The sequence below is a fragment of the Jaculus jaculus genome, chromosome 7 (assembly GCF_020740685.1).
Source record: "Jaculus jaculus isolate mJacJac1 chromosome 7, mJacJac1.mat.Y.cur, whole genome shotgun sequence".
In the NCBI taxonomy this organism is placed as follows: Eukaryota; Metazoa; Chordata; class Mammalia; order Rodentia; family Dipodidae; genus Jaculus; species Jaculus jaculus.
This window is the reverse complement of record NC_059108.1, coordinates 104,661,134-104,682,144: the sequence shown is the minus strand read 5'-3', so window position 1 is coordinate 104,682,144 and position 21,011 is coordinate 104,661,134. Positions and strand designations below refer to the sequence as shown.

Below are 21,011 nucleotides of genomic sequence, written 5' to 3'. Positions count from 1 at the left end.
TAGGGCTTCTAGCTACTGCAAATGAACTCCAGACGTGTGCACCCCTTGTGCATCTGGCTAACGTGGGTCCTGGGGAATTGAGCCTCGAACTGGGGTCCTTAGGCTTCTCAGGCAAGCGCTTAACCTCTAAGCCACCTCTCCAGCCCCAAAGAAGGTATTTTTTTTTTAATTTAATTTATTAGTTTTCTTTTCAGCAAATACAGGCAGTTTGGTAACATTGTTTAGGCTCATCCATGATCTACCCCCTCCCATTGGACCCTCCTTGATAATGTAAATGGGTCGTGCATTGTGAAGTTAGCCCACAGTTATTGGTACGATAAAAGTCTCTGCATATTTAAAAAAATTAAATATTATTCATATAAACCATAAAGTAAACATTAACTAGATGGAACTATTTTGCCTATAAGAACTTGACATAATCATAAGACACACTAACAACACAATCTTGTTTTATTAGGAATTCTTGGGGCTAGGGGTATAGCTCAGCAATAGAACACTTGCCTAGCATGCACAAGGCACTGGATTGGATTTGAATATATAGGATCTTTTTGTGTGTATTTGTTTTTTTTTTTGTTGTTGTTGTTGTTTATTTTTACTTATTTGAGAGCGACAGAGAGAGAGAGAGAAAAAAAGTGGCAAATAGAGAAAGAGAATGGGTGCGCCAAGGCCTCCAGTCACTGCAAACCGAACTCCAGACACGTGCGCCCCCTTGTGCATCTGGCTAACGTGGGTCCTGGAGAATCGAGCCTCAAACCGGGGTCCTCAGGCTTCACAGGCAAGCGCTTAACTGCTAAGCCATCTGCCCAGCCTGTGATTGTGTGTATTTGTAGTGCTGGGGATTGAACACAATACTGTGTGCATGCTAAGTAATCACTCTGTCTCTGAACCATATAATCTGATTTTTGTAAGTTATTGCCCCAGATATTCATTGAAATCAAAAGAATTAGAGAAAACCATTTTTCAGACCAAGCTTATTTGTATTGTATTAACGTACAGTGATTCAGGGACTGGAGAGATGTCTCAGTGTTTAAAGGTCCTTGCTTGAAAGCCTGACAGCCTGAGTTCAATACTCCATGTAAAGCCAGATGCACAAAGTGGTACATGCATCTGGAGTTCATTTGTAGATTATAAGAGGCCCTGGTGTACCCACCCCCTCCTTGAAAATTAATAATTTTTTTTTTTCTCAAGGTAAGGTCTCACTGTAGTCCAGGCCAACCTAGAATTTACTATGTAGTCTCAGGGCAGCCTTGAGCTCACAGCGATCCTCCTACTTCTGCCTCCTGAGTGCTGGGAATAAAGGTATGTGCCAACATGCCCAGCTCTAAATAAAATATTTTTAAAATCATTCAGTTTAAGCTGAAGTAATTCTTCATTAAAAAGAAAACAAAATATATCTTTAGAAATTGTATACTAAAAAGTTGGGTATTGTGGCTTAGCATAGTAATTCTAGTACTTGGAAGACTGAGGTAGGTGGATTATAACAAGTTCAAGGCCAGCCTGGTCTACTATAGTAAGGGCGCTATTAAAAAAAAAAAAAAAACTAAACAAAAAAAGCTATACATTCCATCTTAAGAAAATGATTCTCGAAGCTAGGGAATGTAGCTTGGTGGTAGATCACATGCATAGCATGTACAAGACCTTAGGTATGATCGCTAGCACCACAAAAGAAAAGAGCGTTGGAGTCAGAACTTTAGGCCAATTCATAGCAATTACTAGTTGTCTTACCTGTCTCTGATACTTAGTTCACTCATTTGTATAGTGGTTATGTAAGTAATATATACCTCTTCGAATTTTTAAGAAAATTAAGTGGAAACACATACAAAGCACTACATATAATGTTTGGCACATATTAAAAACTCAGTAAAGGGCTGGAGAGATGGTTTAGCGGTTAAGCGCTTGCCTGTGAAGCCTAAGGACCCCGGTTCGAGGCTCGGTTCCCCAGGTCCCACGTTAGCCAGATGCACAAGGGGGCGCACGCGTCTGGAGTTCGTTTGCAGAGGCTGGAAGCCCTGGCGCACCCATTCTCTCTCTCTCCCTCTATCTGTCTTTCTCTCTGTGTCTGTCGCTCTCAAATAAATAAATAAAAACTTAAAAAAAAAAAACTCAGTAAATGTTAGCTCATATTATTATCAGACAACAACTTATTACTGAAAATGAGCATTGCAAAATTTTTAGAATGTACTGGCATTTTAGTGCATACTAATGAAACAAATAGTCTTTGAAGTTTGTATTGGTTCCAGTTGCAACACAAAATATAAAATATCCTGAGTAATTAAAATTAGCATCTTCATTTTTTTGTTTATTTTCATTTATTTATTTGAGAGTAACAGACAGAGGGAGAAAGAGCTAGAGAGAAAGACAGGGAGAGAATGGGTGCCCAGTGCCTCCAGCCACTGCAAACGAACCCCAGACATGTGTGCCCCCTTGTGCATCTGACTAATGGGGGTCCTGGGGAATCAAGCCTCGAACCGGGGTTCCTAGCCTTCACAGGCAAGCACTTAACCGCTAAGCCATCTCTCCAGCCCAGCACCTTCATTTTTAATGCTGTGTTAGTCCATTCATGCTGCTAGAACAAAATACCATAAATGGAGTAGCTTGTAAATACAGTTCTGGAGGCTGGGAAGTCCAAACTCAAGGTGCTGGTGAGGGCTTCTGTTCTGGCTCAGAAACGGCCCTATCTCACTGTGTTCTCAGATGGTGGAAGACCTCTTTATAAGATTACAAATCTCATTCTTGGGGGTTATGCTCTTATACTCTAATTTTAAGACTAGTGCATTTGGAGATTAGGTTTCAACATGACTTTTTGAAGAATACAAACATCAAGATGATAGATAGCAGATGCTAAAAGGAATTAATCTTTAGGAAAATAGTTGGCAGTTTATCTGTCCTTTGTGTATTCACCATGATGATATGGCTTGAACCCAGGACCTCTCACATGCTGAGTACAGTCTATCACTGAACTACTTTCTATACCCTCAACTCCTCTTTCTATATAACTTGTTAATAGCTCTGATTACCAAGTAACAAGTCTGTTAAACAAATGATAATTGAAATTCACTTACTAAAATATAAGATGATAGACCTATGTTTATCTATGAGGACTTTTGAAAACATCTCAAATTCTTTCTCATCTTAAATATTGATCTTGTTAGTATTAACTAGCAAGTCATTTGTAAAGACATTTAAAATCAACAAGTGACTGTTAATCACTTATAATTTTTAGGAAATCTTTTATTTTGCAGTGTAGTAGTTTTCAAAAGTGGGTATACCTATCTGACTCTCTTCCAAGAGTTTTCATGGGATATAGAAGCACAGATAGTTTTCAAGCAACCAGTGCCTACTCAACTTGAAACCCCTATGTGTTTATATTGCATTGTCTCTTCCAGCATGCCCTTTACTATCTTGAATGTCCTATTGGGTACTGATCCAAGGTGTAAAAAGTCTTCAGGCAACTGGGGGTGGGGGAATGTTGCTTTTTAGAGTTCATTGAGTGCAAAGACTTCCCAAAAGAAGAGTGAAGAAGCCTTGTCGCATGTCTTATCTGACTACCTAAGAATTAAGAAAGGAAATGTTCATCATAAGGAGAGAAAGAAAGAGAACAAAAAGGAATAAAATGAGGTCACACTTTCTGACAAATTAAATGTAATATGGCTGTTTATTTTGTCAATGAAGATATGTTCGTCAACTAGGTTGTATAACAAATATTCTCAGTAAATAAATCTGGAATTTATTTATTCATTCATGAAATACAGTTCAGAAACCATGATATTTGCAGTATACATCATTAAAATACATCATTTGTAACTATCTAAACTTAGAGTATGTCTTTTTACTCATTGGATTTATTTTATTTCTTGTTCTTTTTTTAAAATTGGGTTTAGATATATACACTAGACTGGCTTGGAATTTACAGTCATTCTATCCCAGCCTCCAAAGTGTTGGAATTGTGGGTGCCACCATGATTGGTTAAACTTAAAATGTACAAAGAAATCAAATACTCTCTAAAAAATATTTTAGGGTATGTAGAAACCCAAATGTTTGAAAAAAATCTGTTGAAAGTTATTGTGAAAGTTATGTAACAAATACAGAAATGTATACAATTATTAATATGTTGAATGAGGGAAGGGAGGGAAAAAACTTGTTTGATAGCACCTCAACTTTATTATAGGATATGCTTACCAATATAACCTTGATAAGTCTAGATCCTATGTTTTAAAAAGCTATTTCTCTAAATATTGCTGTTACTTGTCTCTGGCATCAGATATATACCATGATATTTCTTTTGCTTTTCAGTCCATTGCTGATGGTTTTAAGGAGGCAGTTCGTTATGTCCTTCCACGTCTCATGCTGGTGCCCGTGTATCATTGTTGGCATTATTTTGAATTACTAAAGGTAAGGCTAAAAAGCTTCCTGTGCCAAAAGTAATTATATTTATGAGGCCTGAAATCTAATTCTTGACCTGATCATACTGTTTTTCATTTCCAACTTTTCCCAAAGTTCTTGGGTGAGGGTGGGGAACCTATATTTTATTTATCTTCAGATCATTTCCATGTGGTAGACAGAGAGAGGGAAAATTATTTTTATCTGGTATTTCATAATATAGATCTTCAAATTACTGACCTTAGAAGAAGAGTGTTGTTAAAAAAAACAAACAAACTCAGTTTTAGCTTTTCGCCAAGATGGCGCCAAAAAAGCAAAGAAGGAAGCTGCTGCCCCTCCCAAAGCTGAAGCCAAAGCAAAGGCTCTGAAAGCCAAGAAGGCCGTGCTGAAAGGCGTCCACAGCCACAAAAAGAAAAAGATCTGCACATCACCCACCTTTCGGCGACCCAAGACACTGCGCCTCCGGAGGCAGCCTAAATACCCTCGGAAGAGCACCCCCAGGAGAAACAAGCTTGACCACTATGCCATCATCAAGTTCCCCCTGACTACCAAGTGGGCCATGAAGCAGATAGAAGACAATACCACCCTGGTGTTCTTATGGATGTCAAGGCTAACAAGCACCAGATCAGACAGGCTGTGAAGAAATTTTGTGACATTGATGTGGCCAAAGTCAATACCCTGATCAGGCCTGATGGAGAGAAGAAGGTGTATGTTCAGCTTGCTCCTGATTATTATGCTTTGGAGGTTGCCAACAAAATTGTGATCATCTAAACTGGATCCAGTTGGTTAATTCTAAATTCACCTTCTTTTTTTCACTATAAAAAATCTCAGTTTTAGAAACATAGACTATTGGTCTTTTAACTCATGTTTTATATAAGTAAATAATAATTTATGCATAGCATTGCTTTGAATTTTCATTTTACTTAGAAAATTATTTTTGAAGGCTTTTTCCATGTAATATAATATTCTTGTTTTCTTAGTTTAGATCAAGTAGCACTCGTGTGTGTGTGTGTGTGTGTGTGTGTATGCAAGTATATAAGTGGGTATGTGTATGTATTTGAAACTTCTTTGCTTATTCTTGTCCCCTGGTGCTGGCAACTAAATCTGCATCCTTACACTTGCTAGTGCCAAGTACTCTCCATCTGCTTTTTTAAAAAAATATTTTATTTCTTTATTTGCAAAGAGAGAGAGAACACCCAGGCCTCTAGCCACTGCAAAGGAACTCCAGATGCATGCATCACTTTGAGCATCTGACCTTATGTGGGTCCTGGGGATTTGAACTCTGGTAGTTAGTCATTGCAAGCAAGTGCCTTAACTGCTGAGCCATCTTCCCAGCCCTTCCCATCTGCTTTTTTGAGACAGGGTTTCATGTAGCTTAGGCTGACCTCAAGTTCACTATGTAGCTGAGAATGACTTTGAACTCCTTATCCTCCTACATTAACTTTCCAAGTGCTAGGATTACAGGCATGCTCTACAAATGTAACTTGAAAATAAAATGATTTTTTGTTTTAAATTTACTGACCAACCACTAGTCTTAGTCACCTTGCCTGAACAGGACTTATAGTCTAGTGATTAACTATAACAAAAGTAGCTGTGGCCTTAAGATGAGTCAGGCCATCATAATGAAAGTCTTGATTTTAGATGCATAACAGCTATGACAGCAACCTTCGAGTAATTCAGATGAGGTTAAAAAATATTTTCAAGTGTGTAGTTAAGGTAGGAGTTGAAAATATTGGCAAATATACAGGATAACTATAGACCAATAATAAGACTTCTAAGAAGACACAAATATGATGTGAGAATATTTTAGGAATCAAACAAACATCCAGGGTTGTTAATATTTTATTCATATGAAGCCTGTAATCTTTTTTGTGAGTACCTATGGATCTGTTAGTTTCCACAGAGAGTTATATAATCATTTTGCTCATCTGGTTATGTACAAAATATTGATGAGGTCCAGTAGCATACACTATAGCAACGAGATACCACAAAAATGTACTTCTAGGAATTGCTAAATGAATTCCTTGCCTAAATATCTAAAACTATATTTAATATTATTAACAATGGATAATGTCTAAACGAGCTGTCTAAACCAATCATTTTGTGTGCTACAGGAGAGGTACAAAATAAGCAAGCAGAAAGCTGCTTTGCTTCTAAAGAGCAATAAAAAACAGATTGGAAAAGAAAATGTTATTGCACAAGATATACTGGGATTAAACTTGAAAAAGAAAAATGGGCTGGAGGAATGGCTTAGTGGTTAAGGCGCTTGCCTGCAAAGCCAAAGGACTTAGGTTCAATTCTCCAGGACCCACATAAGCCAGATGCACAAGGTGGCACATGCATCTGGAATTCGTTTGCAATGGCTAGAGGCTGGTACACCCATTTTCTCTCTCTCTCTCTCTCTGTCTCTCTCTGTCTCTGCCTCTGTCTCTTTCAAATAAATAAATAATAATAGAAATACAAAAACAAATTTAGAAAAAGAGAAACAGTTTGAAAGTAGGCAAAAGTACTTATGTATTACCTGGTGTTGGTGAAAATCAGTAGTTGTAAAAGAAAGAAATGAGAAACCTCCTCTTTTTCACGTGACCTCTTTTGAGTACAATGGTAAGCACTCTTGCCTTGTAAAGATGAAAGGGAAGCACGTAAGGCACTTACAATGAGAAGAACACTCATTGATTAGTCTGTTGCTTGTCAAAAGGTAGTAGAGGACTAGAGAGATGGCTTAGCAGTTAAGGCACTTGCCTGAGAAGCCTAAGGACCCATGTTCAGTTTCCTAGATCCCATGTAAGCCAGATGCACAAGGTATCACATGCACAAGGTCGCACATACTTACAAGGTGGCACACGGGTCTGGAGTTTGATTATAGTGACTGGAGGCCCTGATGCACCAATGCACTCTCTCTCATTAAAAAAAAAAAAAAAAAAAAAGGCCAGTCTGTTGGGCTTCTCCCAAAAAGAAAGGCAGCAGGGCCGGGCGTGGTGGCGCATGCCTTTAATCCCAGCACTCGGGAGGCAGAGGTAGGAGGATTGCCGTGAGTTCGAGACCACCCTGAAACTCCATCGTGAATTCCAGGTCAGCCTGGGCTAGAGTGAGACTCTACCTCAAAAAAAAAAAAGAAAGAAAGGCAGCAGATACTTTTTTATTTCTAGGAGGGTTAAGTCTTCAAAGAATGACTAATGAAACCTCACATTTCTCATCAATGAAGCTAAAAGCTTCAGAATCTGTAATTCTCATTAATGTGTGGCAATAGTAAGAGCAAACAGAAATGTGGAATGGAAAGATAAGCCACAGAAGAGAAGATATTTAAATGACCAAAGATTTGTCCAATGATGATATATTCAAAGTCATTAGTGATCAAGGAAATACAAACTAAAACCACAAGATATGATTACATGCACACTAGATAACAGAAATTTAGAAGTCTGATAGTAGTATAAACTAAACAAACCACTTTGGAAATTTGCTTGGCATGATTAAATTTGAGGATAAACTACTGACAGTTTCATATGTATGTATGTATGTATGTATGTATGTATGTATGTATGTATGTATACATACTCTAAATAAATATGCTTTAGAGTATATGAACATATACTCTAAAGAAATAGAATACATGTGTATGTGTACCAAGAGTCATATAAAGAAATGTCCATGACAAGTGCTTTCTGTATTAACATCACACTGTTAACCAGAGAAGTATAAATTGTGGCTCAGAACAGTGGGAAAACATTTAAGTAGTGCATCAACATTCATCCTCAGTGAAGCTTACAAATGCAACTCCCAAAGGATGATAGTGTGTGTGTATGTATATTATATATATACATATATATATATATATACATACATACATACATACACACACACACACACACACACACACACACACATTTTTTTTTTTTTTTTTGGTTTTTCGAGGTAGGGTCACACTCTGGCTCAGGCTGACCTGGAATTCACTATGTAGTCTCAGGGTGGCTTCGAACTCACAGCGATCCTCCTACCTCTGCCTCCCGAGTGCTGGGATTAAAGGGGATGATAGTATTTCTTAAGTGTATGCATCACATGTAAATGTTATATTCATTTTTTTATTGGCACCTAGGTCCCTTCGACCTTTTGGTTACTATGAATTTCCCTAAGTATTAATTGAATATTTTTTCATGTACTTCTTAGCCATTTCTATATCTTCTTTGGGAAAATGTCCATTTAAGTCTTCGCCCCTTTTAAAAAAAATTTTTTTAATTTATTTATTTGAAAGTGACAGAGAGAGAAAGAGACAGATAGAGAGAAAGAGAGAAAATGGGCGCCCCAGGGCCTCCAGCCACTGCAAACGATTTCCAGACACATGTGCCCCCTTGTGCATCTGGCTAACGTGGGTCCTGGGGAATCGAGCCTTGAACCGGGGTCCTTAGGCTTCACAGGCAAGCGCTTAACTGCTAAGCCATCTCTCCAGCCCTTTTACCCTTTTTTTAATCAAGTTGATTTTGTTGTTTATGGTAGGAGTTCTTTTTGTAATCTGACTAACCCCTTCTAGGATACATGACTTGCAAATTGCAAATATTTTCTTCCATTAATATGGGTTGTGTTTTGTGGTAATTGTTTTGGTTAAGTACTAATCCAAAATAAGTTCCATTGTATGTTACCTTGGACAAGAGCCATAAAAAAGAAAGCTGACAGTCTGACTGAAGTATGTCACATTTCCTAGGAATGGAAGATAATGAACAATTTTCAGCCACTTTTGATTTAAAGTATCAACATCTGGGGCTGAGAGATAGCTCAGTTGGTTAAAAAAAAAAAAAAAAAAAAAACAAACTTGCTTGACAAGCATGAGGACTTTAATTAGTCCTTAGAACCCAAGTCTTAGCAGGCTGCGGTAAGGTGATTGCTGTAAAGATCAGGTTGGGGCTACAGAGTAAGTTTCAGGTCAGCCTGGGCTAGAGTGAGATCTTACCTTGGAAGAAACCAGACAGGAATGTTGGCATGTGTTTATAATCCTAGTGCTGGGAAGGCAGCGAGTTCCAGACCAGTGAGAGGTCTGGGCTCAAAAGAAAGGTGGAAGGTGCGTGAAGGAACTATACCCAAGGTTGTCATCTGGCTTCCACAAGCATGCATACACATGTGCAAGCACACCTATATACACATGTACTATGTACTCACAAACATGCAAATACACATTCAGGAAAATAAAATAACTACTTCAATAATGTACCAAGAAGACTTGTGAACCTAGCATGTAAACATTATTTGAATTTTATTTATCGAAATTAGAATTATGATAAAGCAAGATGAAAAACAACTATAAAATGAGAAATTACCATATACTATACATAGTTCTCTAAAGCTATCTAAAACTATATTGGTAGATTACTGTTCTTTGTTTGTTTGTTTTTGAGACAGGGTGTCTCATGTAGCTTAAATTGGCCTCAAACTTGCTATGTAGCCAAGGATGACCTTAAACTTCTGATCCTCCTACCTCCACCTTCTAAGTGCTAGGATTAGAGGCATGGACCACTATTCCCAAGTTTATGTGATACTGTGGAACAAACTCAGGACTCCATGGATGCTAGCAAGCACTCAACACACTGAACCACATTCCCAGTCCATTCATGCCAGGGTGTTAAAATTATAGAAAATGTTATTTTTTTCTTTTTAAAGTTAAGTCTCTCTCTGAGGTTGATTACAAACCACTTTTTCATTTCTGAGATAATTTTTAAATAGTTTTATGAATTTTTTTAAAAGAGGCTTTTCTTAAAATATACTTCAGTCTTAATGCAAGAGGCAAGAAGTTAACTTCCCAATTTACAAGTAACTATAATTATAAAGAACAAAATCTATGTCTACCCTTTATTATTAAGAACACATATACTTTCTTCCTTTAGAAATGATTTATTTAAAGCCAAAGTAGCATTATCTTACTGTCCTAATACCCTGTGCTTTTCCTTAAAATTTAGTGTTAGAATAAAAGTTGTTACTCTCAAGAGGTCTTTAGTTGAAAACTTAATAACTTTAATGAAGTTCATTGCAAAGGATAAGCTAATATTTCAAGGTAAAATAAAGTTTCTTTAAGGTAATTTTTTAACCTTTTGCTCTAAAAACTAGAGAAGTTTCAAAAACAGCACAGTGACTCCTTTTAAACATATTCATCATCAGTTATCATTATGCAGCATTTGCTTTGTCATTGTTCATGTACATACATGTGTGTGAGAGTATAGTCATAGCATTAAGAGTTTCAGATAGGCAGGCAGAGCAGCTAACTAAGGCAAAGTGCCCCAGTCCACACAGACCTCCAGGACACAGGACAGTCGTCTCAAGCAGTGACTGTGTACAAGAAGCAGAAGGTACACCCTGGCACCAGACCTGCAAAGGGGATTTCTGGACAACACTATAAGTGGAAGGAAGACCCTGACACCCAGGAGAACCAGTCACTGTGCCAGCATCTTCTAAGGGTAAGCTCTACCATGGTCACAATGGTAATACAAAATGGTCATCTATGGCTAAGCATAACCAGACTGACTGATAAATAAGAAGTGAACACTACAGTCACTAGTGAAGTGACCTCTAGGAGGTCCTACAGAGGACAAAACAAACCCAAACTTCAAACTGGTACTGAGAAAGGGGGAAGTTAAATTGGGATCAGACTTGAAAAACACAAGAAGGAAGTGCAAAGAATATTGAGATCAACCCACTCACCCATTCCCAGCCTCCTAACTGCCCTACAATGGAAGCCTTAAGTGCCATGATAGATAAATGTCAGAAAAGGAACTCAGAATCTTACTACTAAAATAGTGACCATATGGAAAACCTAAATAACCAGAAAACACATTCAAGATTTTGACAAGACAGCCTCTGAAGTGAATTAAACTATAAACAAAGTGGAAATGAAAGTCCAAAACATGGAAGATAAATTTAGCAAGGAAATTGAAACACTGAAAATGAACCAAACAGGAATTCTAGGAATGAAAGAAACAGTTATTCACATAAAAACCACAACAGAGAGCAATACCAAAAGACAAGGCCATATAGAAGATTGAATCTCAGAAATGAAAACAGTCAAGACAGTAATTTACACCAACATGTACAAATTTTTAAAAGGAACATGAACAATAATTTCGAGACATCTAGGGCATATTGAAGAGACCAAACCTTGGAATACATGGGGTAGAAGGAAAGGAATTAAAGGTTTATTGGATAAAATCATAGAAAACTTCCCAAACCTAAAGAGAGAAGTCAACACAAGAGACATCTAGAAACTCAGATACACAGAATCAGAGAACCTTTCCATGACACGTATCAAGATGTCACAGGCACAAGGTAAGGAAACAATACTAAAAATGGTAAGGGAAAAATATCAACTCACAAAGGGAAGAAATTAGAATAACTTCAGATCTTTTATTGGTAACCCTAAAGCTAGAAAATCATGGAATGATGTGTCAGGCCCTGAAATTAAAGTTTCCAACCCAGCAAAACTATCTTTGAAAATTGATTGAGCCATAAGGATATTCCAAGAGACATAAATTAAATATACTGAGTGAAGCCAGGTGTGGTGGCGCACGCCTTTGATCCCAGCACTTGGGAGGCAGAGGTAGGAGGATCGCTGTGAGTTCGAGGCCACCCTGAGACTACGTAGTGAATTCCAGGTCAGCCAGGTCAGCTAGAGTGAGACCCTACCTCAAAAAACAAATAATAAATAAATATACTGAGTGAAGTAATCCAAGCCCAGAAAAGATAAAAATTGCACATTTTCTCTTATGTCCTCATTCTTTTTATGGAGTTTATGATTCAGTGAAGAAGGTAGCTGTCAACCAAGTAATTACAATGTAAATGTTCAATAAAAGTAGTACTTTATCCATTCATATGTTGATGGACAGGCATAAGTAAAATGTGGTCTCTATTCACAGTGGCATTTCATTCAGGAATAAAACATTTGAATATTTGAAATCATGGTATCTACAGGAAATAGATGGAATTGGAAATTATTCTGTTAAGAGAAGTAACCAGATTCAGCAATGACTGTACTTCTGGTATCAATTTTATGTTGTAGTTACCTTTACATTGCTGGCACACCCCATCCAAAAGCAGCTCATAGGATGGAAGAATTTATTTTTGGCTCATAGTATTAAGAGGAAACTTCATGATGGCAGGGAAAAGATGGTAGAGCAGAAGCCTGGGCATCACTTCTGCCACAGCACTTAGAAAACAGCAGCAGGAGAGCAAGCTGAGATCTTGCAGAAGGGATTTGGCTATCACACTGAAAAGCCCATCCCTAGGAACACACCTCCTCCAGCAAGGTGCCGCCTCCCAAATTGCCATCATCTGGGCACCTAAGTGTATGGGGAAATCTGATTCAAACTGCTACTACATATTTTCTTTTACATGTGGATCTTCGATTTTTTAAAAAACATTTAATTTTATTTATTTATGAGAGAGAAAGTGGCAGATAGAGAGAAAGAGAATGGGCATGCCAGGGCCTCCAACAGCTGCAAATGAACTCCAGATGCATGAGCCGCTTTGTATATCTGGCTCACTTGGGTCCTGAGTAATCAAACCTGGGTCCTCTGGCTTTGCAGGCAGGCATCTTAACCACTAAGCTATCTCTCCAGCCCTGGATCTTGTATTTTGATTTTTATATATGTGTATATTTATTTGTAGGGATATGAATGTAGACATGAAACTAGAGAGGGGAAGAAAGGTCTTAAGGGGGGAGGGAAAAGAAGGATAATACAATACATGTGACATGAAAGCAGAAGGCCTAGATAGGGGACCAACAGAAGGAGGCAGGAGAATAGGAGGCAAGTGGGGGTGGGGAGAGAACAACAAAAACAAAGTATGTGTGAACATGTCATAATTAAACCCAATTATTTGTATTATTATTTTTGTTTAATTTTAAAAATAGCAGTAATTCTTGATAACTGAGTTAGGAGAAGCTAGTTTTGCCCAAAGGAGTCAGAAAAATGTTCATGAGTATTACATACGTAGGAGTTCATCCTACTGCTGTGTGTGTTACTTTACTTATTTGGAAGAATCATGAAAAATAAAAGCCAAGTGTGGTAGTTTGAATAAATGGCCCCCAATATATTCAGTGCTTTATTAGTTTGTAGTTTGGATCTGCAGCCAACTGGCTGGAGGAGGTGTCACTAGGCAGATCTTAGGGTCCAGCCCTAAGGTGTGGTGGTTGATTTGCAATTTCAGTCTAAAGATATGCAAAGTGCCTGGAGTTCCTGAACTGTGTTGGTGCTGTGGCTTTTGGTTGTTTTTTTTGTTTTGTTTTGTTTTGTTTTTTTTTTTGGCTTGGGTCTTCTCTCTCTCTGCTTCAACTTGTGAAAGCAGGCCACCTTCTGCCCTTATGGAACTTACCCTGAATTTGTGATCTTCAATAAATATCTCTTCCTCCATAACTGTGCCTGGTTTAGAAGTTCATCTCAGTGGCCTGAGGCTGTCTACCACACCATCTGCAGAGTTAAGAGACAATTAAAATGACAACTTAGAACAACAATGGCTGACCATATAGCAGGGGAAATTCAGTAAAGGCTTTTATTGATATAGTTGTCAAAATTGGAATGTATGGTGTAGATTAGCTAGTAGGACTTTATTGATGTTAAATTTCTGAACTTTGTCTGAATTTCATGCCAATCTGTAAAAGAACATTCTAAGAGACTATTCGAGAGGAATACTATTTGAGAGTAATTGATGATACATTTGATGTTTCCAAGTATTCCAAAAGCCATTCAGCAATGGTTCCCTTTCCTCTGCAAGGAACTAAATGAATAGTAATAATTTTGTTTTGTTTTGTTTTTGTTTTTCTGAGATAGGGTCTCCCCTGGAATTCACTATGTAGTCTTAGGGTAGCCTCAAACTCAGAGTGATCCTCCTACCTCTGCCTCCCAAGTGCTGGGATTAAAGGCATTACCACACCCAGATGGCTAACAGTTCTTGAATAATTTAGGGGGAAATGGTGCATATACGGCCCAACAAATGAAATATGGGCCAAAATGTTAAAAATTAGAGATTCAGCTGGGTGTGGTGGCACATGCCTTTAATCCCAGAGGCAGAGATAGGAGGGAAGCAGAGATAGGAGGATACTTGTGAGTTCAAGGCCACCCTGAAACTACATAGTGAATTCCAGGTCAGCCTGGGCTATAGCGAGACCCTATCTTGAAAAACAAAAAATAATAATAATAATAATTAGAGGCTCAGAATATATGAGAGCTACTTGTTACTTTTGCATCTATTCTATAAATTTGGTATTGTTTTAAAAGCAAAGATTTAAGAGGAAAAAGTAGCACTGAAGGGATCTTCAACAAGAGGGGACATTTTTCAGGATTCCAGAGGCTAAATTTCTCCATTTGGGTGAGGAAGGCAGATGGCAGTATATAGAAAGCATATGGAAGCATGAAAGAGCATGGCTCATTTGCCAGTAATTCTCTTCAGTATTTCTATGTCAGTTCAAGAAGTTTAGAATGTATACTTTCAACTACCTGTAGAGATTCAGATTTAATATCCATTAAACTGGTATTTGTTAAATTTTATTGTAAATTAGGGATATACCTCAGCAGTAGAATGCTTGCCAGACATGCTCAAGGCCCTGGGTTCCATCCCCAGTACTACAAAAGTTAATCAGTGTATCTATTCATCTATTACCCATTCTACTGCTGAAAAGTAAAGTGATAACTTCTCCATAGTTCTTGCATAAATATACACTTAAATAATTTCTGAATAAATATAGTGCTCTTTTTCACTCTGTAGTCCAGGCTGGCCTTGAACACACTTGGGTTAAAAAGGTATGTGCTGGGCTACAGAGATGGCTTAGCAGTTAAGGTGCTTGCCTGCAAAACGTAAGGACCCATGTTTGACTCTCCAGATTCCATGTAAGCCAGATGCACAAAGGTGAGGCATGTACAAAGTTGCACATGCCCACTATGTTGTAAAACATAGATGTAAACTTTTTGGAATTGTTGAAAGTTAAGTAATCATTATAAAATTAAGTAAAAATTTTAGGACTACTTCTTCATATTAGTAAATAAAAGTAACACTTAACCTTTGTGCTTTAGATATTTAAATTTTTTAAAATATTTATTTATTTATTTGACAGGGAGAGAGAGAGAGAGAAAGAGGTAGATAGAGTGGGTGTGCCAGGGCCTTCAGCCACTACAAGCAAACCCCAGATGCATGCACTACCTTGTGCATCTGGCTTATGTGAGTACTGGGGAATCGAATCTGGGTCCTTAGGCTTCACAGGCAAATTCCTTAACCACTACACCATCTCTCCAGTCCCCCATCTTTTAATTTTTATATTTTTCTCCCATTTTTTTATATAGAGGAAATGTTTGAATGATTTTCACAGTTGCCTTTTTTAAAATTATTTTTATTTTTCAAGGTAGGGTCTTACTCTAGCCCAGGCAGGCCTGGAATTTACTATGTAGTCTCAGGCTGGCCTTAAAACTCACAGCAATCCTTCTACCTCAGCTTCCCAAGTGCTGGTATTAAAGGCATGTATCATCATGCCCAGCCCACATTTGGGAGCTGGAAAGATGGTTTGGTGAGTAAGGAACTTGCCTGCAAAGCCAAAGAACTTGGGTTTGATTCTCCAGTGCTCATATAAAGCCAAATGCACAAGGTGGCACATGTATCTGGAGTTCATTTACAGTGGCTGGAGGTTCTCTGTCCCCCCCAGCTTTCTCTCTCTAGTAAATAAACAAACAAACATAACATTTAAAAAAGCATATTGGTTTTGAGGAGTCATTAGGTATATGAAATTATAGCTATTTTATTAAATGTATTATTACTTTTCTGTTGCTGTCATTAAATACCTGATAAGAAATACCTTAAGGAGGGGTGTAATTGGCCCTACAGACTAAGAACCAAGAATTCGTACATGAGCCTATGGAAGATATTTCACATTCAAACCATAGCATTAAATATATTTAAAATTTTTAAATGTTTATTGCTGTTTTCTCTACTTACAAGGAAGTTCATGGTAGAATCAAACAAAAACATGTTAATTAATCTTTTTCCTGTTTAGCAATTGAAAGCATGTAGTGAAGAGCAAGAAGACAGAGAATGTTTGAATCAAGCTATTACTGCTCTTATGAATCTCCAAGGTAGTATGGATCGCATTTACAAGCAGTATTCACCTAGACGCCGACCTGGGTAATTCTAAACTATTCAAAATATGAAAGCTTCTGTAGATTTCATTGTGTCTAAGCCCTGATTTTCTCAAGAAGTGATCTGTAATGGTAATTGCATTCTTGAAAGCTGTGCTTTACTGTTGGCTTTTTTTGTTTTATTTTTAAGATTAGAATTGTCATACCATTAAGATATACTTAATAAATCTAAAGTTATATGTTTAATAAATTTTTGTGTGATTTCTGCAAAAAGTGTAGGTAGTGTAAAGTGTAAATAGGATTCTTTATTATTTTACTTCTGTAGTACTAAGAATAAAAAAATACAGCCTGTAGTACTTCTCTTTCACAGTAATGGAATTGAGTCACTTATTATTCAATGGCAAGGTTAGAAAAAAAATTAATGTATGTAAAATCTAATGTTTGGTTATCTAAGTTTTTAAACCTAGGGTGTCTTACATGCTAATATGTGTTTTACCACCCCTTCCCCCAGCCCAGATGAAAAACAATTTTAAAAAAAATAATTTTTTTTTTGGTTTATTTTTATTTATTTATTTGAGAGCAACAGACAGAGAACGAGGCAGAGAGAGAGAGAGAGAGAATGGGCATGCCAGGGCTACCAGCCTCTGCAAACGAACTCCAGACGCCTGCGCCCCCTTGTGCATCTGGCTAACGTGGGACCTGGGGAACCGAGCCTCGAACCGGGGTCCTTAGGCTTCACAGGCAAGCGCTTAACCGCTAAGCCATCTCTCCAGCCCGAAAAACAATTTTTTTTAAGGTTTAGAGAGTCTTTATTAAAGAAAAAGAAAGAGAAGAACATGCATAGAGTTCCTGCCATATGGAGGGCAGATGGGGGTTGAGAGTTCATTTGGGAGTAAGGGGGCCAAGATGAGGGAAGCTTACCAGAACCTCAAAGTTCAGGAGGCAGGCCAAGAGAGGCTTGTCCCTGGCATGCATCTATAGCCTTATTGTGGTGGGTTTCACCTTCCTGCTCAGGTAAGCCACAGTGAGGGCTGATTGGTTTGGACTAGGAGCTGGCTCAGGAAGAAGCCAACCATGATGTCAAGTTCTGGGGTCTGAACTTGACCAACCACAATGTTAGGATTAGATTTAAATTCTAGGAAAGGGGACCTCCTCCCAGGATAAACCCAGGTTGTTTATAGAAAAACAGATCTAGGGCTGGAGAGATGGCTCAGTAGTTAAGGCACTTACCTGCAAACCCAAGTAACCTGAGTTCCATTTACCAGTCCACATGTAAAGCCATATGCACAAAGTGGCACATGCATCTGAAGATTTATTTGCAAGAGCTGGAGGCCATGGCACGTCCATTCTCTCTCTCCTCTCCCTCCCTTCCTCCCCTCTCTCATCTATGCTTAAAAATAAATAAATAAAATATTTTTAAAAAAAATAAAAGAAAAACAGATCTAGGGAACTCCTTTAGGCAAGAGATAATAAGTCAGATCATCCTTTAATCTCTAGCAAAGTGGAGTTTGCGAGGGCCTATTCACCCTAAACTACCTGACTCCCTCTCATTTCCCCCATTAGAGGAAAGAAGATGATGACAGGTCAGTCTACTTCCAGCTGATTGGGGTCATAGAGTAATTGCAGTTAGAATCTTTCCCAGAGATGGGACTATCTAAGGGACCCTGAAAGTATATTGGTGGAGTGCAGGGAGATAGTCCTAGAAGAAAATGTTGGGGAGAAAGAATAAAAGCAAGGGGTTAATCGGAAGTGGGCACACATAAAACTGGATGCCTTTAGGATTCCCACTCTTGTAGATTTCTAGGCCTTAGAGAACATTCCAAGGGAACCTATGTAGATGGAATTAGATTGTCTCAGGCCATCTATGTGTGAGCTTACTGAGATCCATTCCCAAAACTGTTCACCGAATGGCACAGTAGTGTCTGACATGGTCTGAATCTGTTCCTGTGAGTCTTGTAAAGCAGAGGAGACATTAGCAGATTTAACAGGAATACATATACAACATCTAACCTTGATAATGGCAAATATGTCACTTTGGGCTGCTGTGAGGATCTACAAAGCCACGTGAGTTTGCATCTTATTTGAACTTCAGAAGTAAGAGGGAAGATTCCCTTAGCTATGTCATTTAAAGCTTTTTGAGTGTATTTACTGAGTTTCTGTGTGTCATATGACATCTTGTTAAGTTCATACATGGAATAAAAACTGAGACTAAATGATCGTGCCCTTGAAAAGCACTCCTAATCTATTGGTGCTTCAAAATCAGTAAACTAGCTGGGCACCCTGAGGTTTTCCATTTGTCACTCTTGTATCCAAGGGAATCCCAGGGTGTTTTTTCCAGTCCATCCTGGGGGTAGCAAGAGCCAAAGGTCAGTATCACAGAACCACTGGTGCCATTAGGGACTGCCCAGTGTACGTCAGGCCTCGGGACTAGCAAACCATTCTGATGGTTGGAGCTTAATGATGTTTTAGAGAAAATAGAAGGGACTCATTATTGTTACCAACATGAGGAAGCCTTTTGACTTAAGTGACCTTTTGGTCAGTCATCCACATAGAAAGATGATAGATAACAGACAGACAGACAGACAGATAGATAGATAGGCAGGCAGGCAGGCAGGCAGACAGACAGACAGACGGAACGACACATAGACAGACAGACAGACAGCTTGCTTAGATAGATGATTGCCAGGTGTGGTGACATATGCCTTTAATCCCAGCACTTGAGAGGCAGAGGTAGGGGGATTGCCATGAGTTCAAGGCCACCCTGAGACTACATAGTAGATTCCAGGTCAGCCTGGGATAGAATTAGAGACCCTACCTTGAAAAACTAAAAAAAGAGATAGATTAGATAGATGATAGATAATCAAAAGTCACCATCCTGATATCTGTAGTTGTTTTTCCTTATTGTAGAACTAGAACCACTAGAGAGAGTACTTGAAGCAATTAGGGTTGCCTAATCACTGAATATGCTCATCTTCCTTTTTTTTTTTTTTTTTAAGGGATCCAATTTACCCCTTTTATAATCGTCAATTAAGAAGCAAGCACCTGGCTATCAAAAAAATGAACGAAATTCAGAAAAACATAGATGGATGGGAAGGCAAAGATATTGGACAGTGTTGTAATGAATTCATAATGGAAGGGCCATTGACAAGAATTGGTGCTAAGCATGAACGCCACATTTTTCTCTTTGATGGTTTAATGATCAGCTGTAAGCCTAATCACTGCCAGACCCGCCTTCCAGGTTACAGTAGTGCAGAGTACAGATTAAAAGAGAAGTTTGTCATGAGGAAAATACAAATCTGTGATAAAGAAGATACTTGTGAGTACAAACATGCTTTTGAATTAGTGTCCAAAGATGAAAACAGCATAATATTTGCTGCTAAATCAGCTGAAGAGAAAAATAACTGGATGGCAGCCCTTATGTCTCTTCATTATCGTAGCACTCTAGATAGAATGCTAGATTCTGTCTTATTGAAAGAAGAAAATGAGCAACCACTGAGATTGCCAAGTCCAGAAGTATATCGTTTTGTGGTAAAAGACTCTGAGGAAAACATTGTTTTTGAAGACAACTTGCAAAGTAGAAGTGGAATTCCCATTATTAAAGGAGGAACTGTGGTGAAATTAATTGAGAGACTAACGTATCATATGTATGCAGGTATGTGAAACTAGTAGGTGCTCACCTGGAGGCTAGGACTCAGACTTTCTAAGGTTGCTAAAAAAGTATTTCAAAATTTTGTATTTTGCTTTCAAAAAACAAAAATAATGAAAATACAAAGGGACCAAATTACTAATTAAATGTTTCTGAAAGTGAATATTGTTAATTACTAAATGCTTAGAAAACTTGCTTGCTTATGAATTTTTAATTTGAAAACAATCCTTATTTATGAAGAAATACTGCAGTTGGACTGAGTGAAGTGGCACATGCCTATAATCCCAGCATTTGGGAGGTAGAAACAGGAATACTATGAACCAAAGGTCATCCTTGGCTACATACCAGTTTTGAAGCTAGATTGGCCTACATGAGACCCTGTCTAAAAGAAAAAAAACAAACAAACAAAAAACCACAACTAGAGTCCTGGGGAGATGACTCCTTTGGTAAAGCGCTTGCCATACAAGCATAAAGACCTGAATTTGGGTTCTTATCACCTACTAAAACCCAGGTGTACATTGTGTACCTATGATACCAGTGCTAAAAAGGCAGACAGGAGCATCTCTTTGGCTGCCAAATGGGTGAGCTCCAGCTTCAGTGAGAGATCCTGTATAAATGCATAAGATACAGAGTGATTGAAGAAGACGCCTGACATTGACCTCTGTCTGCCACATGCATATACACGTGCATGTATAGCACACACCATGCACACATGCCTGCACACACACAAGAAGAATGATGCTTTGATTAATTAAGCTGAATATATTGAACATTAAGTCTGTTTTATGCTCTACTTTTTTCAGATCCCAATTTTGTTCGGACTTTTCTTACTACCTATCGTTCATTTTGTAAACCACAGGAATTGCTAAGCTTACTGATTGAACGGTAAG

At 38.2% G+C, this 21,011-nt stretch overlaps 1 protein-coding gene across 1 annotated transcript in view; it reads left to right on the top strand.

The window, feature by feature from the left end:
* Positions 1-21,011, top strand: part of Sos2 (SOS Ras/Rho guanine nucleotide exchange factor 2) — a 114,971-nt gene that overhangs the window by 53,721 nt on the left and 40,239 nt on the right. The window contains exons 8-11 of the mRNA XM_004649163.2: positions 4,294-4,392; positions 16,394-16,521; positions 19,472-20,127; positions 20,925-21,006. Coding sequence (XP_004649220.1) covers positions 4,294-4,392; positions 16,394-16,521; positions 19,472-20,127; positions 20,925-21,006 — 965 coding nt within the window. The remainder of the gene's footprint in view (positions 1-4,293; positions 4,393-16,393; positions 16,522-19,471; positions 20,128-20,924; positions 21,007-21,011) is intronic.